Source organism: Eschrichtius robustus, chromosome 14 (genome assembly GCF_028021215.1).
Source record: "Eschrichtius robustus isolate mEscRob2 chromosome 14, mEscRob2.pri, whole genome shotgun sequence".
NCBI lineage: Eukaryota > Metazoa > Chordata > Mammalia > Artiodactyla > Eschrichtiidae > Eschrichtius > Eschrichtius robustus.
The window spans coordinates 29306414-29323193 of record NC_090837.1 but is presented as its reverse complement, the minus strand read 5'-3'; the positions used below and the strand labels follow the sequence as shown (position 1 = coordinate 29323193).

Here is a 16780-nt window from a genome sequence, read left to right as displayed (position 1 = left end):
ATAACATTTCTTAAATTTAAAAAACCTGTAGTTTCCAAAACCCCTCAAAGTAGTAAGAGTGGCACTGTTTTGTTTATTTTTTCCCAATTTCTATAATGTCGGGCTGCATAGACACTTTTTTTATTGTCAACAGATTTTATTTTTTTTAATTTTTAATTTTATTAAAAAATAATTTAATTAATTAATTTTTTGGCTGCGTCGGGTCTTAGTTGCGGCACGCGGAATCTTCGTTGCAGCATGTGGGATCTTTCATTGCAGCACCCAAGCTTCTCTCTAGTGGCACATGGGCTCCAGAGCGTGTGGGCTCTGTAGGTGCAGCACGTGGGCTCTCTAGTTGAGGCACACAGGCTCAGTAGTTGTGGTGCACAGGCTTAGTTGCCCCGTGGCACGTGGGATCTTAGTTCTCCGACCAGGGATCCAACCCGTGTCCCCTGCATTGGAAGGCAGATTCTTTACCACTGGACTACCAGGGAGGTCCTTGCATGGATGCTAACTTGATGGTCCTGTCGGCTTCTGCATTCAGTGTTTGCAGTCTGTTGTTTTGGTTGAAGTAAATGATTAAAATCCAGCCTCACACTGTATGTGAGTAAAACCTAGTTGGCAAAGATATTTCAAAAGTCTTTAAAAGTAGTCGTGGTTGTTCTTTGCTACTGCAACAAAACAAGCAGTAGTTTCTCAAATTAATTGCAGTGTAAAATCTGACACCACGAAGGCCAGAGTAACTGGCCCGTCTCGTACTTTGAATGAGTCCCTCTCCCATGTGATCTGTGATGTCTTGCACTGGTCACTTGGCTGTGTGGGTCACCGGGTACAGTGTGGGGCAAGCAGCAGGCCCATGGTAGTGATGCAAGTTTTCTAAAATTCCAGTTTTCACTTAGAAGCTCAAGTTTTATCTTTGGCAGCAAATGCCATCAGGTGTTTTCCTCCAAGTGACAGGCTCACTTCATTAATCTTTGAGAAAATGCCTGTCCGACACCCACGTCTGAGTGACCACAGTTTGTGGTCAGTTGTTTCAAGGAGAAGTGGTGGCTGGGGAAGCACAGTAGCTGGGCTGCCACCCCTGTGGCTGCCAGTGCTTCCCGACCAGCGAGGCCTCCCGCGTCCTTTCTGTGCCCTCGCTCAGAACCAGGGATCCAGGTGTAGTAAAATGAGTCCTTTTACTCTCTCATCAGGGATGGGCCCTGAGTGCACAGCTCAGCAGTGACCACCATGCAGCCTTGGCCCGGCTGTCACTCCTGGGAAGAGGCTGGCAGTCTGTGGCCTGACTCAGGCTCCTGCAGCTTCAGCTGATGTCATGCAGCCAGAAGGGCAGGCCCTTCCAGCAGTGCCCAGGCTCCCGGGGGGGCCAGAGAGCCCAGCTTTGCGGGCCTTGCTCCAATAACCACTGGGCTGGCCCGGGGTCTCTTGGGGTCTGAGCACTTTTCCTTTATCTTTTTTAAAAAAATATATATTTACTTTATTTCATTTCATTTCCATTCCATTTCATTTTATTTTATTTTTTTATTTCATTGCACTGGGTCTTAGTTGCGGCAGGCGGGCTTTCTTTTTTTTTAAAAATAAATTTATTTATTTATTTATTTATTTTTGGCTGTGTTGGGTCTTCATTGCTGCAGGCGGGCTTTCTCTAGTTGCGGCGAGTGGGGGCTACTCTTTGTTGCGGTGTGTGGGCTTCTCATTGCGGTGGCTTCTCTTGTTGCAGAGCACAAGCTCTAGGTGCGGGGGCTTCAGTAGTTGTGGCACGCAGGCTCAGTAGTTGTGGCTCGCAGGCCCTAGAGCGCAGGCTCAGTAGTTGTGGTGCACAGGCTTAGCTGCTCCACAGTATGTAGGATCTTCCTGGACCAGGGCTCGAACCTGTGTCCCCTGCATTGGCAGGCGGATTCTTAACCACTGCACCACCAGGGAAGTCCCCACGCAGGCTTTCTTAGTTGCGGCTCATGGGCTCCTCCCCTGTGGCCCGCAAGCCGCTTAGTTGTGGCATGTGAACTCCCAGCTGCAGCATGTGGGATCCAGTTCCTTGACCAGGGATCGAACCTGGGCCCCCTGCATTGGGAGAGCAGGATCCTAACCACTGTGCCACCGGTGAAGTCCCTCCTTCAATTTTTTTTTTTTTGGACTCCTTATTATGCACGTTATGCAAGAGTGGAGACTGGAATAATGAGTGCAGTGCCCTCTTGCAGGCTAACAGTGCCTGTCACAGATGTCTGGTCTCACGTGCCCCCATCCCCTGCTCCTTCCCCTGGGTTGTTGTAGGCAGGTCCCAGGCACCCTGTGTCCTCACCCCGCTTCCTATTTCCGACACCCTCGCTGAGCGTAGAGTTGCCTTGTTCTTCCTCTCCAGTGCCCCCAAGTGGGACCAGCAATTGCCCCCTCCCTGGCTGCCAGCCCAGCCGTGTGCCCCCAGCCCCCAGTGCTGCTGCTGGCCCGTTCCTGTAGGACGGGCACGGAGGCCTCCCTGGTGCGGCTCACAGGCCACCATGCTCACCGTGAGCCTCGGCCAAGGCTGGGGACCTTTATCCCGAGGATGAACTTCAGCAAGTCTCCCTTCTGCCTCTCCCAGGAGTGGGGCCCGTTCACATGTCCACCTGCAGGCCTGGCTTCCTGCTCCCACGTCCTCCCGACACTTGACATTGCCAGACTTCTCAGCTTTTGCCAGTCAAATGAGTATTGGGCTATTTTCTTTAACCAAGAAGTATGTGATACTGACTTGTGTACTTAAACCTTGTAATTTAAAAAATATTATTTTTAAAAATAAATAAATTTATTTATTTATTTAGTTTTGGCTGCGTTGGGTCTTCATTGCTGCGCGTGGGCTTTCTCTAGTTGTGGCGAGTGGAGGCTACTCTTCATTGCTGTGCGCTGGCTTCTCATTGTGGTGGCTTTTCTTGTTGCGGAGCACGGCCTCTAGGCGCGTGGGCTTCAGTAGCTGTGGCACACAGGCTCAGTAGTTGTGGCACACAGGCTTAGTTGCTCCGCGGTATGCAGGATCTTCCCAGACCAGAGATTGAACCCGTGTTCCCTGCATTGGCAGGCGGATTCCTAACCACTGCGCCACCAGGAAAGTCCCTAAAAAATATTATTATGTTTATCTTTTTCCTGCATCATTCTGTTGATGTCTGGAAATTATTTTTTATGTGTTTTAAGCATATTGTATTTAGTTGAAATCATCAATTAGAAAGATGCAAAGTTTCTATATAAAAGAAGCATTGTGTGATATGTGCTTAATACAAATATTTATCAACTTTTAGATAATTTCAAGTAATTTTAGAAGGCAAACCCTATTCTGCCTCAAGTAATGATTTTTATGGGAACTACTCTGGGGAACTTGACTTACAAAGCTCACAGCTTATTTCACTGGGCAGCCTCCATCCCCCGCCTCTGCTCTCATGAGTATGTGGATTCTCCCTCCTTCCCCAGAATTGTCGACTGTGCCCCTGACAGTTCTTTTCCTGAGAAGAAAGGCTCCCTGTCCCCTGCAGAGTGATCAGGACCAGCCTCATCTCTGCTCCTTTATTCCTTTATGTTGGAGCTGGTGGACATGTTAGCGCAGTGACACGATTCCACAGCTTGAAAAAGCATTTCTTTGTTAAAGAGCGGGGCTTCTGGACCTGACAGTGCAGAGGCCATGGGTGTGACAGAAAGATCGTGGAGTAAGGGCTGGAAGGCCCGGCTCTAGTCTGTGTCTCATTGCTAGCTTTTTGACCTGGGATGAGTGTTTTATGAGGATAAAGTAAATTCATGGTCAGTAAGTTATATTTAAAAAGGACATCAAAGATGAAACAGAAACCTTCAATATGTTCATAATCTTTGATGTTTAATTTAGTAATTTCATTCTAGAAATTTACCCTAAGGAAAAAGACGTATGTTGAAAGGCTGGTGTGAACCAGTTTGCCCTGCTGCCTTCATTGTACAGTGAAGGTTGGACACGATCAAAATAATCCGCCAGAGGAGACTGGTTCAAGATGGTGGAGTAGAAGGATGTGTGCTCACTCCCTCTTGTGACAGCACCGGAATCACAACTAACTGCTGAACAGTCATAGACAGGAAGACACTGGAACTCACCAAAACAGATACCCCATATCCAAAGACAAAGGAGAAGCCACAATGAGACAGTAGGAGGGGCTCAATCACAGTAACACCAAATCCCATAACTGCTGGGTGGGTGACTCACAAACTGGAGAACACTTATACCACAGAATTCCACCCACTGGAGTGAAGGTTCTGAGCCCCACGTCAGGTTTCCCAACATGGGGATCCGGCAATGGGAGGAGGAATTCCTAGAGAATCAGACTTTGAAGGCTAGTGGGATTTGATTGCAGGACTTCGACAGGACTGGGGGAAACAGAGACTCCACTCTTGGAGGGCACACACAAAGTAGTGTGTGCATCGGGACCCAGGGGAAGGAGCAGTGACCCCATAGGAGTCTGAACCAGACCTACCTGCTAGTGTTGGAGGGTCTCCTGCAGAGGTGGGGGTAGCTGTGTCTCACTGCAGGGACAAGGACACTGGCAGCAGAAGTTCTGGGAAGTACTCCTTGGTGTGAGCCCTCCTGGAGTCTACCATTAGCCCCACCAAAGAGCAGGGTAGGCTCCCGAGTTGGGTCGCCTCAGGCCAAACAACCAACAGGGAGGGAACCCAGCCCCACCCATCAGCAGACAAGTGGGTTAAAGTTAAACTGAGCTCTGCCCACCAGAGCAATACCCAGCTCTACCCACCACCAGTCCCTCCCATCAGGAAACTGGCACAGACCTCTTAGATAGCCTTATCCACCAGAGGGCAGACAGCAGAAGCAAGAACTACAGTCCTGCAGCCTGTGGAACAAAAACCACATTCACAGAAAGATAGACAAGATGAAAAGGCAGAGGGCTATGTACCAGATGAAGGAACAAAATAAAACCCCAGAAAAACAACTAAATGAAGTGGAGATAGGCAACCTTCCAGAAAAAGAATTCAGAATAATGATAGTGAAGATGATTCAGGACCTCAGAAAAAGAATGGAGGCAAAGATGGAGAAGATGCAAGAAATGTTTAACAAAGACCAAGAAGAATTAAAGAACAAACATCTAGAAGAATTAAAGAACAAACAGAGATGAACAATACCATAAATGAAATGAAAAATACACTAGAAGAAATCAATAGCAGAATAACTGAGGCAGAAGACCGGATAAGAGACCTGGAAGACAGAATGGTGGAATTCACTGCCACGGGACAGAATAAAGAAAAAAGAATGAAAAGAAATGAAGACAGACTAAGAGACCTCTGGGACAACATTAAATGCAACAACGTTCGCATTATAGGGGTCCCAGAAGGAGAAGAGAGAGAGAAAGGACTCAAGAAAATATTTGAAGAGATTAGAGTCGAAAACTTCCCTAACATGGGAAACGAAATAGCCACCCAAGTCCAGGAAGTGCAGAAAGTCCCAGGCAGGATAAACCCAAGAGGAACACGCCGAGACACATAGTAATCAAATTGACAAGAATTAAAGACAAAGAAAAATTATTGAAAGCAACAAGGGAAAAATGACAAATAACATACAAGGGAACTCCCATAAGGTTAACAGCTGATTTCTCAGCAGAAACTCTACAAGCCAGAGGGGAGTGGCACGATATATTTAAAGTGATGAAAGGGAAGAAACTACAACCAAGATTACTCTACCCAGCAAGGATCTCATTCAGATTCGATGGAGAAATCAAAAGCTTTACAGACAAGCAAAAGCTAAGAGAATTCAGCACCACCAAACCAGCTCTACCACAAATGCTAAAGGAACTTCTCTAAGTGGGAAACACAAGAGAAGAAAAAGACCTACAAAAACAAACCCATGACAATTAAGAAAATGGTAGTAGTAACATATCGATAATTACCTTAAACATGAATGGATTAAATGCTCTAACCAAAAGACACAGGCTTGCTGAATGGATACAAAAGCAAGACCCATATATATGCTGTCTACAAGAGACCCACTTCAGACCTAGGGACACAAACAGACTGAAAGTGAGGGGATGGAAAAGATATTCCAGGCAAATGGAAATAAAAAGAAAGCTGGAGTAGCAATACTCATATCAGATAAAATAGACTTTAAAATAATGTTACAAGAGACAAGGAGGGACACTACATAATGATTAAGGGATCAATCCAAGAAGAAAATACAACAATTATAAATGTATATGCACCCAACATAGGAGCACCTGAATACATAAGGCAACTGCTAACAGCTATAAAAGAGGAAATCGACAGTAACACCATAATAGTGGGGGACTTTAACACCTCACTTACACCGATGGACAGATCATCCAAACAGAAAATAAAGAAACACAAGCTTTAAATGACACACTAGACCAGATAGATTTAATTGATATTTATAGGACATTCCATCCAAAAACAGCAGATTACACTTTCTTCTCAAGTGCACATGGAACATTATCCAGGATAGATCACATCTTGGGTCACAAATCAAGCCTCGGTAAATTTAAGAAAATTGAAATCGTATCAAGCATCTTTTCTGCCTACAATGCTATGAGATTAGAAATGAATTACAGGGAAAGAAACGTAAAAAACACAAACACATGGAGGCTAAACAATACATTACTAAATAACCAAGAGATCATTGAAGAAATCAAAGAGGAAATCAAAAAATACCTAGAGACAAATGACAGTGAAAACACGATGATCCAAAACCTATGGGATGCAGCAAAAGCAGTTCTAAGAGGGAAGTTTATAGCTATACAAGCCTACCTCAAGAAACAAGAAAAATCTCAAATAAATCTAACCTTACACCTAAAGGAACTAGAGAAAGAAGAACAGACAAAACCCAAAGTTAGTAGAAGGAAAGAAATCATAAAGATCAGAGCAGAAATAAATGAAATAGAAACAAAGAAAACAATAGCAAAGATCAATAAAACTAAAAGCTGGTTCTTTGAGAAGATAAACAAAATTGATAGACCATTAGCCAGACTCATCAAGAAAAAGAGGGAGAGGACTCAAATCAATAAAATTAGAAATGAAAAAGGAGAAGTTACAACAGACACTGCAGAAATACAAAGCATCCTAAGAGACTGCTACAGCAGCTCTATGCCAATAAAATGGACAACCTGGAAGAAATGGACAAATTCTTAGAAAGGTATAACCTTCCAACACTGAACCAGGAAGAAATAGAAAATATGAACAGACCAATCACAAGTAATGAAATGGAAACTGTGATTAAAAATCTTCCAATAAACAAAAGTCCAGGACCAGATGGCTTCACAGGTGAATTCTGTCAAACATTTAGAGAAGAGCTAACACCCATCCTGCTCAAACTGTTCCAAAAAATTGCAGAGGAAGGAACACTCCCAAACTCATTCTATGAGGCCACCATCACCCTGATACCAAAACCAGACAAAGATATCACAAAAAAAGAAAATTACAGACCAATATCACTGATGAACATAGACACAAAAATGTTCAACAAAATACAAGCAAACTGAATCCAACAACACATTAAAAGGATCATACACCATGATCAAGTGGGATTTATCCCAGGGATGCAAGGATTCTTCAATATATGAAAATCAATCAATGTGATACACCATATTAACAAATTGAAGAATGAAAACCATATGATCATCTCAATAGATGCAGAAAAAGCTTTTGACAAAATTCAACACCCAATTATGATAAAAACTCTCCAGAAAGTAGGCATAGTGGGAACCTACCTCAACATAATAAAGGCCATATACGACAAACCCACAGCAAACATCATTCTCAGTGGTGAAATACTGAAAGCATTTCCACTAAGATCAGGAACAAGACAAGGATGTCCACCTTCGTCGCTGTTATTCAACATAGTTTTGGAAGTTTTAGCCACAGCAATCAGAGAAGAAAAAGAAAAAAAAAGAATCCAAATCAGAAAAGAAGATGTAAAACTGACTGTTTGCAGATGACGTGATACTATACGTAGAGAATCCCAAAGGTGCCCCCAGAAAAGTACTAGAGCTAATCAATGAATTTGGTAATGTAGCTGGATACAAAATTAATGCACAGAAATCTCTTGCATTCCTATACACTAATGATGAAAAATCTGAAAGAGAAATTAAGGAAACATTCCCATTTACCATTGCAACACAAAGAATAAAATGCCTAGGAATAAACCTACCTAGGGAGACAAAGACCTGTATGCAAAAAACTATAAGACACTGATGAGAAAAATTAAAGATGATACAAACAGGTGGAGAGATATACCATGTTCTTGGGTTGGAAGAATCAATATTGTGAAAATGACTATACTACCCAAAGCAATATACAGATTCAGTGCAATCCCTATCAAATTATCAATGGCGTTTTTTACAGAACTAGAACAAAAAAACTTAAAATTTGTATGGAGACACAAAAGACCCTGAATAGCCATAGCAGTCTTTGTGTGTGTGTGTGTGTGTGTGTGTGTGTGTGTGTGTGTGTGTGAACATAAGAACTATAAGAGTTGAAGTCATTTGGGCAGATAGCAAGGAGTGTGATTGCTGGATCTTAGTATGTAGTGTTTTTTTTTTTTTTAATTTTTTATTTATTTATTTATGGCTGTGTTGGGTCTTTGTTTCTGTGCGAGGGCTTTCTCTAATTGCGGCAAGTGGGGGCCACTCTTCATCGTGGTGCGCGGGCCTCTCACCATCGCGGCCTCTCCTGTTGCAGAGCACAGGCTCCAAACGCGCAGGCTCAGTAATTGTGGCTCACGGGCCTAGTTGCTCCGCGGCATGTGGGATCTTCCCAGACCAGGGCTCGAACCCGTGTCCCCTGCATTGGCAGGCAGATTCTCAACCACTGCGCCACCAGGAAAGCCCGCCATAGCAGTCTTGAGGGAAAAAGACAGAGCTGGAGGAATCAGACTCCCTGACTTCAGACTATACTACAAAGCTACAGTAATCAATACAATATGGTACTGGCACAAAACCAGAAATATAGATCAATGAAACAGGATAGGAAGCCCAGAGATAATATCCATGCACCTATGGTCAAGTAATCTATGACAAAGGAGGCAAGGATATGCAATGGAGAAAAGACAGTCTCTTCAATAAGTGGTGCTGGGAAAACTGTACAGCTACATGTAAAAGAATGAAATTAGAACACTCCCTAACACCATACACAAAAATAAACTCAAAATGGATTAGAGACCTAAATGTAAGACCGGACACTATAAAACTCTTAGAGGAAAACATAGGAAGAACACTCTTTGACGTAAATCACAACAAGATCTTTTTTGATCCACCTCCTAGAGTAATGGAAATAAAAACAAAAATAAACAAGTGGGACCTAATGAAACTTAAAAGCTTTTGCAAAGCAAAGGAAACTACAAACAAGACAAAAAGACAACCTTCAGAATGGGAGAAAATATTTGCAAACGAATCAACGGACAAAGGATTAATCTCCAAAATATATAAACAGCTCATGCAGCTCAATATTAAAAAAACAAACAACCCAATCAGAAAATGGGCAGAAGGCCTAAACAGACCTTTCTCCAAAGACATACAGATGGCCAAGAAGCACATGAAAAGATGCTCAACATCACTAATTATTAGAGAAATGCAAATCAAGCTACAATGAGGTATCACCTCACACCAGTCAGAATGGCCATGATCAGAAAATCTACAAACAGTAAATGCTGGAGAGGGTGTGGAGAAAAGGGAACCCTCTTGCACTGTTGGTGGGAATGTAAATTGATACAGCCACTATGTAGAACAGTATGGAGGTTCCTTAAAAAACTAAAAATAGAATTACCATATGACCCAGCAATCCCACTACTGGGTATATACCCAGAGAAAACCATATTTCAAAAAGACAAATGCACCCCAATGTTCATCGCAGCACTATTTACAATAGCCAGGTCATGGAAGCAACCTAAATGCCCAGCAAGAGACGAATGGATAAAGAAGATGTGGTACATATATACAGTGGAATATTACTCAGCCATAAAAAGGAACGAAATTGGTTCATTTGTAGAGACGTGGATGGATCTACAGACTGTCATGCAGAGTGAAGTAAGTCAGAAAGAGAAAAACAAATCTGGTATATTAACGCATATATGTGGAACCTAGAAAAATGGTACAGATGAACCAGTTTGCAGGGCAGAAACAGAGACATGGATGTAGAGAACAAATGTATGGACACCAAGGGGGGAAAGTGGCGGGTGGTGGTGGTGGTGTGATGAATTGGGAGATTGGGATTAACATGTATACACTAATATGTATAAAATGGATACCTAATAAGAACCTGCTGTATAAAAAAATAAATAAAATTCAAAACAAAAAGCAAAAAAAGAAATGTAAGGTTTCCAAGTTTAAATGATGATGAAAGTAACATAAATAAAAGAAAAGCTAGATTAAAAAAATAATAATAATGCGCCAGAGGGGTCTGGTTACACCACTGTCCACAGGGTGGCCTGTTGTGCAGTTACTTAGAGTCATATTTCTGATAATAGCCTCATGATGCAGGAAAATGTTCGTCTGTTACATATAAAAAGCGGTGATCAGTGCATGTAAGGAGCATGATCCCAGTTTAATTCCTGAGTGTGTGCATGTCTATGCATGCATGTGTGTCTCCAGGTCTTGGGTCTGGGCTGTGTCTGTACATGCTGCTCAAACCTGTGTGGGTACATATGGGGAAACAACGGTGTTGTCGAGACGCACTCACCTCTGTGGGGATGCACCTGGGCGCGCATCCTGAAGGAAAAACCAGGACAGCAGCGCCTGGGGAAGGTCCACCCTAAGTACCCCAGACTCTGAGCCCTTGGACGCCCTTACGGCTGCTGGCCTCAATAGGCCCAGAGCTCCGGGGAGCAGGGGCAGCTGTGTGGTCTCTGACGTCAGGAAATAAACAGGGACACTGGTGTCCACCCCTCACTCCAGGGCTCAGGGCCAGAGGGGAAGGGTGGGGTCTACGGGATGCCTGCACAGACTTGTCTCCAGATAGTGAAATTGTGGATTTTTATTTTCCTCATCCTGTGTTATTTTTCAAAATTTCGAATACATTTTTTAATAATCAGAAAACATATGTAGCCATTTCAAGTCACATACTGTTTAGAAGTTGGAACAAAGTAGTTGCTTCAGGACCTCATAGCTGGGCAGCAGCTGTGGGCGATCCGTGTTGGGCAGGTGTGCTGCTCTGGCCTGTGGTGGGTTGCAGGGGTGAGGCGGGCAGTCAGCAAAAGGGCCCCCACAGTTACTGCGACCAGGTGGAGGCAGAAATGAGCCCTGGCCCCCTGGCCTTGCAGCCCACAGAACAGCACGGAAGGTGGTGACAGGCAGGGGATAGGGACATTGTCTCTTGCCCAGGAGCCCCAGACCAAAGGGTTCTGCCTCTTTAGGCTCTGCAGGGCTGGGGAAGTAGGGGGCCCTCAGCCAAGCTGGGACGGCCAAGCCTGAGCCTGGTCTGCACCCCCCGCCCGCCCCCTGGTTGCCCGGGGGATCAGGGATCCAGGATCTGGGTCCAGAGCCCAACTCCTCAGGCGTATTTGTTGGAACAAAGCTTGAAGAACAGGGTTGACCTGACTTTGGACCCACTGCCCGCTCATGCTGGTGGTTGCGTTTTCCTCCAGCCACCCGTGGGACACAGTCATCAAGGCTGCCATGAGGAAGTACCCGAATCCCATGAACCCCAGTGTCGTGGGCGTCGACGTGCTGGAGCGCAGTGTGGACAGCCGGGGCCGGCTTCACAGCCACCGCCTCCTCAGCACCGAGTGGGGGCTGCCCGGCCTCGTGAGAGCGGTGAGCCCCCAGTGGAGCCCGGCTGCACCCGCATGACCCCCAGCTACACTCACACAGCTGTCTACACCTGCCGGCCCAGCTGGCACCATATGCAGGGAATGACAACCTTCCCATTTGGGATTTCTGGGGAGCCCCAGAGATGGTTTGTTTCTCTGTGAATTGAGTTAATCGTCCACCTGAGTGTTCAACACCTCCCCTGACCAAACTGCAGTGGGGACACCGCCCACAGGACTCCCAAAATCCCATGACCCCCCGGTCCCCCACCCTTCCCCACACCCAGTCCCCCCACCCCAGCCTCATCATCCTGCCTGGTGTGGCCTGAACCCCAGAGTTGGCTCCGCGCAGCGGGGGCCCGGGGGGTGGGGGTCAGGGTCGGTCCACAGCTGACTCACCAGCCGGACCTTGACCTCAACCTTGGCCTCAGCGCCCCAGTTCCTGCCCTGCTTTCTCCTCTGTCTAAGCACCGGTCCCTATGTCCCTGTTTCATGTGTCCGTCCCACCTGCTGGACAGAGCACCTGGAGGAGCTGGAGGTGCTGCTGCAGCCACACCTGCGTCCCTGGTTGAAGAGACGGGTAGCGGATAGGAAATGGCGGTCGGTGTTCCAGGATATAAGGTGGAGTTTCTAACATGTCACTATGCTGGTTTTGCTTTGTTTTTCAGATTTTGGGAACCAGTAGGACTTTGACATACATCAGAGAACATTCTATTGTGGATCCAGTGGGAAAGAAAATGGAGCTCTGTTCCACCAATGTAAGCAATGGCCACGATGGTGCGTAATGTCTTCATTTAATTTTATTTCCAGCCCACCTTTGGTCTAAGTGATCTTTTATTTTTAATAGAAAGGCTGAGTTTATTTAGCAGTATCTTACTTGTCTTTTATTCCAGTATAAAAATGTATAGAAGAACGCACACAATGATGTGAACACACCTTTGTAACCAGTGGGCAGGCCAGGGGACAGACTGGCAGCCCTGGGGCCCCCGTGTGCCTCCCCAGTGCCTCCCCGCCCCCCCCAGCCACCATCCTGCCCGCCAACAGCACACTCGGCTCTTCGCAGCCACTGAAACAGCCACTTTCTTCCTGGCCTCCTCTCTCACATCTCACAATGAAGAACCATTGATATTGGCCTAATGCACATTCAAAGAGCGTGTTGGGGAAAATGGGTGGCCCGGGAGCATGGTTTACGTCAGGCCCCTTACCCTGTGGGTCGTGTCACTGTGTGCGGAGGCTCGTTGGTTTACCGCCTGGACCTCTGTCAGGGGCCCCCTTTCCTTGGCCCAGGCAGCCCTTCTGCAAAGTCACAGGGAGCCGGGTGGGTGTGTCCACATCAGCCATTACTGACAGTTTATATATTGTTCTCTCTTCTCCTTCACTTGGAAAATTCCTCTTCCTCCTTCAAGAAAGCTTAGTTGTCAGTAAAGAGGGACGGTTCTTGCTGTTGTAGGAGGTCTAGTGGAAAGGAAGGGCTTTGGGCGGGACAGCCGCATGCCTGCATCCTGGTTATCACGGAATCGCTGTATGGCTGCGGGTGTCAGTGATCAACCTGTTCTGAGCCTCACTTTCCTTTTCTAAAAAAGAACAAACCTCACAGTATTGTCCTGAGGATTAATGAAAGAAAATGTTTATTAAATACAGAGCCTGGCATAAAAATATTGCACATACAATGATGACAGCTAATGAGCCCGGCTCAGGTTTGGGTGGGGTGTGAAGGGAGGGCGGTGACCGTCGCCAGGAGTGGCCAGGACGTGGTGTCCCTGAGCCGTACTTTGGCCGTGCCTCCTGGGCCTTGGTGGGCCTTGGCGTTTCTTCTATTCTGGCTCCAGTAAGTGCAGATTCGGGGATGGGAGGTGGGGGGGCAGATGGTCTGGGAAGAAATCCAAGAGAAATAGAACCTACAGCCATTGTTTCCTGTTTTAAGATCACACTCACAAACTGGGTGTCGGTGAGCGAGAGGCTGGTGTACACACCCCACCCGGAGGACCCAGGAAGGTAAGCAGACATTGAACTCCAAGGCTGGGGCGGGGCGGGGGCTCCCCCCACCCCCCAGCTGCTCAGCTCCTTCACTTCTCGCTCTCCTGCAGGACCGTGCTCACCCAAGAAGCCGTCATCACCGTGAAGGGGATCAGCCTCGGCAGCTATCTGGAAAGTTTGATGGCCAACACGATATCGTCCAACGCAAAGAAGGTACCATCTCTAGCTGTTCGGGGGCCAGATGAGCGGGGGTCCTACTGACCGTGGGCAAGTGGGGAGGGCTCCAGGCCTGGGGGAGCACAGGCCAGCAAGGCAGCCACCCCTTCCAAGAGCCGAACCATCTGGGCTCAGTTAACAAGACATACCCCACACATCCAAGACAGGTGTTGGCGTGGGCAGGCAGGACACTCGGAATTTTCAGCAGTTTCATATTTAATTGGCATTGAGTGGCTCTGGCTGAGCCTCTCCGTGTGCAGAGTTTCCCTTTGCCTCTCGCTCTGGTGGGATTTGGGAGCGAGCCTTGTGGAGGGAGTGGCGGAGGGATGGACCAGGAGGCTGTCAGCCCTGGCCTCCTCTCCAGTGGGGTTGGCATGAAGAGCTTGGGTGTTTGGGAGGCACATCCCAGGCAGTGCTGGGTGCCAGAGCAGGGCCTGGCTGTTTGCCCAGCTCCCCTTGCCGTCCTCCTCCTGCCGCCACCCCGACTCTCCCCTCTCCCCTTCTCTCTCTTGTTCTTTTTGGTCGGAAGAGATTCTTCATTCTGGGACCAGTGGGATGGCACCTAAGCCGTCCTTCCCTTCCTACCATGCTCAGGTCACGGCTTGGCCAAGAGCCACTTATGCTTGTGTTTAGGCTCATTGGTCTAGTCACTAATACAGAGCCAGTCTGCCCTATTTTTAGAAAAATCCAGATTTGAGGAAGGTCGGCAGTAGCTCAGCTCAGTTCAAGAAAGTCGGGGAGGCCCCCTGCCCAGAGCAGCATGCATCATGTCCACTCTGTGAGCCCTGGGGACAGAACCTGACCGACTCACTTTGTGTGTCCGGGGTCTGGCTTAGGGCAGGCCTGAGTGTTTGCTGAAGAATATTCTGGGAGGAAGGCAGCACTGGGTGAGGCCAGAGTCACCTCAGCCCTTTATGAGAAAAGTCAGGGGAAACTCAGTGAGGCCAGATCAAGGTCTTTTATTTCACTTTATTTGGGGGTTGCTGTTTTGGAGGCCTATGGAGAATCATGGCCGCCCCAGCTGTGGTTGCCATCCGACAGCATCCCAGCCAAGTTCGGGGGATGCCGGGGCATCCAGCGGCCTGAAGATGGAGGAGAAGCCAGAGGGGGAACCGGAGGGGGAGATGGAGGTGGAGAGGCGGGTGGCTCCGCACGCGGTTCAGGAGCCAGAAGTTAGGGGTGACTCGTGGAGGAGGCTGAGGGGCCGCGCTCCCATCACTGCCCTCAGTAGGTGACGGCACTGATGAGGGGTGCGGACTCAGCATAGCTCAAGCTGGTGCGGGAATTTCAGGCAGAACAGGTGCCACCTTATTTCTGGGGCTGAGAAGCTGCCTGCAGAACGTCTTGGCTGCGTTTGCTGCAGAGCCGCGGGGCTGTCCCTGTGCATTTATGTGACCTGCATAGCCTGCTGTCTGCGGTGAGACAGGCAGGACTTCTGACACCACGTTGAAATCTTTCTGTGTTGCTCCAGGGGTGGGCTGCTATTGAGTGGATAATTGAAAATGCTGAACGCGCCCTGAGCTAACGAGGCCTGCAGCGCCCCTGTGCTGAGCGGCGGTAACTACAGGATTCTTGAACCTGGGGAGGATCTGGTGCCCGCTCACCGTGTGCATGGCCTGCGTGCTGGGAGGGGGTCTGCAAGACACAGCTGCATGGGGGTCTCCAGCCCTGTAGTGAAAAACCTAACTGGGTTCATCCTCCTCCGAATGCACCAACTCGTTTCGTGGCAGGATTTATGTTCAGGTTTGTTATCTCGTCTCTGAGGGCAGTTCAGCTTCTCCTTCAAGCTGTTCTCAGCACGTGGTCATGTGTCCCAGGACTGGTGTGTCCTCAGCAGGAAGGCTTTCACGAGCAGGTCCAGACAGTGTGAAGGGCTGATCTTATGGGGGCAGTTTTCATTGGGGGCAAGACTGGAATACCTGCCCACGTTCCTGTGAAGGTGCCCCAGGCCTGGGCGTCAGTGCTGTGGTGAGAAGGCAGCCCTCCTCCCCTCGTGCTGCCAGCTGTGCACCCTCGCTTTTAGTGGCCGAAGCCGTTGCAGCATCTCCTTGAGCTTCACAAACACTCCTTGGTTTCCTAGGCCAAGTGGCTGGGGTGTCAGAGCGGATTTGACACTCGTGTGGTCAGCAGTCGTCTCTGTACTTCGTAACGTCAGAGTTTCCTGCTTCCCTCTGTTCATGGAATCCTTACACTCCTGCCTTGAACCTCCTCTCGCTCTTGGCTTTCCGAGCTGTGCTGCTCTGGGCCCTGCTTCCCACCATCGGTCGGACGGTCGGTCTGTCTGTAGCATGTGTGCACACTCAGCGCCTCTGTCAACAGACGTGAGCCCCATGGCTCAGGCTCCTTTAAGAACTTCCTGCTGATTTTGTTTAAGCCACTGACACTTAGGTTTGCCAGGACCTTCACCCTGAACCCAGAATCATGACCTTCTTCCTTGGATGAACCACTAGGGTGACCTCATGCAGAGAGCCTGCCCACCTTGTGGGCGTCCTGCTTGTGCGTGTGCATGTGTGTGTTTGATGGTGTGTGTGGAGTGTGTGTGGTGTGTATGTGAGGCTGTCACTTTGAGTTGTGGACTCTGTCACATTCTGTTTCCTCATAAACTAGAGCTAAACTGCCTCAGTCTTTAATCAGATGCCTCACCAAAAAAAATACCATCAAAAAGCAGGAAAAGGAAGAGAAGAAGGAAGCAGCGAGTCTGGAGTGCGGTTCTGGCTGGGTTGGGAGAGGCGGGAGCTGCTGGGCCACAGCCTCCACCAGGCTTGTCAGTCATGACCACACAGGGCAGGAGGCCCGGCTGGTGGTGGCGCCCGTGGAGCGAGGCCCGGGGAGCAGACCTGCTGGGAGGAGGCCGGGCCGCCGCTCTGC

At 47.9% G+C, this 16780-nt stretch overlaps 1 protein-coding gene across 18 annotated transcripts in view; it reads left to right on the top strand.

Annotated features, from left to right (window-relative positions):
• PRELID3A (PRELI domain containing 3A) overlaps window positions 1–16780 on the top strand; it is a 75692-nt gene that overhangs the window by 31046 nt on the left and 27866 nt on the right. For 6 of the 18 annotated variants that reach the window (XM_068563605.1, XM_068563598.1, XM_068563599.1 and 3 more), the window contains exons 2-5: window positions 11558–11726; window positions 12388–12477; window positions 13644–13714; window positions 13807–13909. In XM_068563605.1, the coding sequence (XP_068419706.1) occupies window positions 11558–11726; window positions 12388–12477; window positions 13644–13714; window positions 13807–13909 (433 nt within the window). Of the gene's footprint in view, window positions 1–11557; window positions 11727–12387; window positions 12497–13643; window positions 13715–13806; window positions 13910–15383; window positions 16182–16780 lie in introns of those variants that run through there. The other 12 variants (XM_068563600.1, XM_068563603.1, XM_068563602.1 and 9 more) reach the window with 8 other exon arrangements.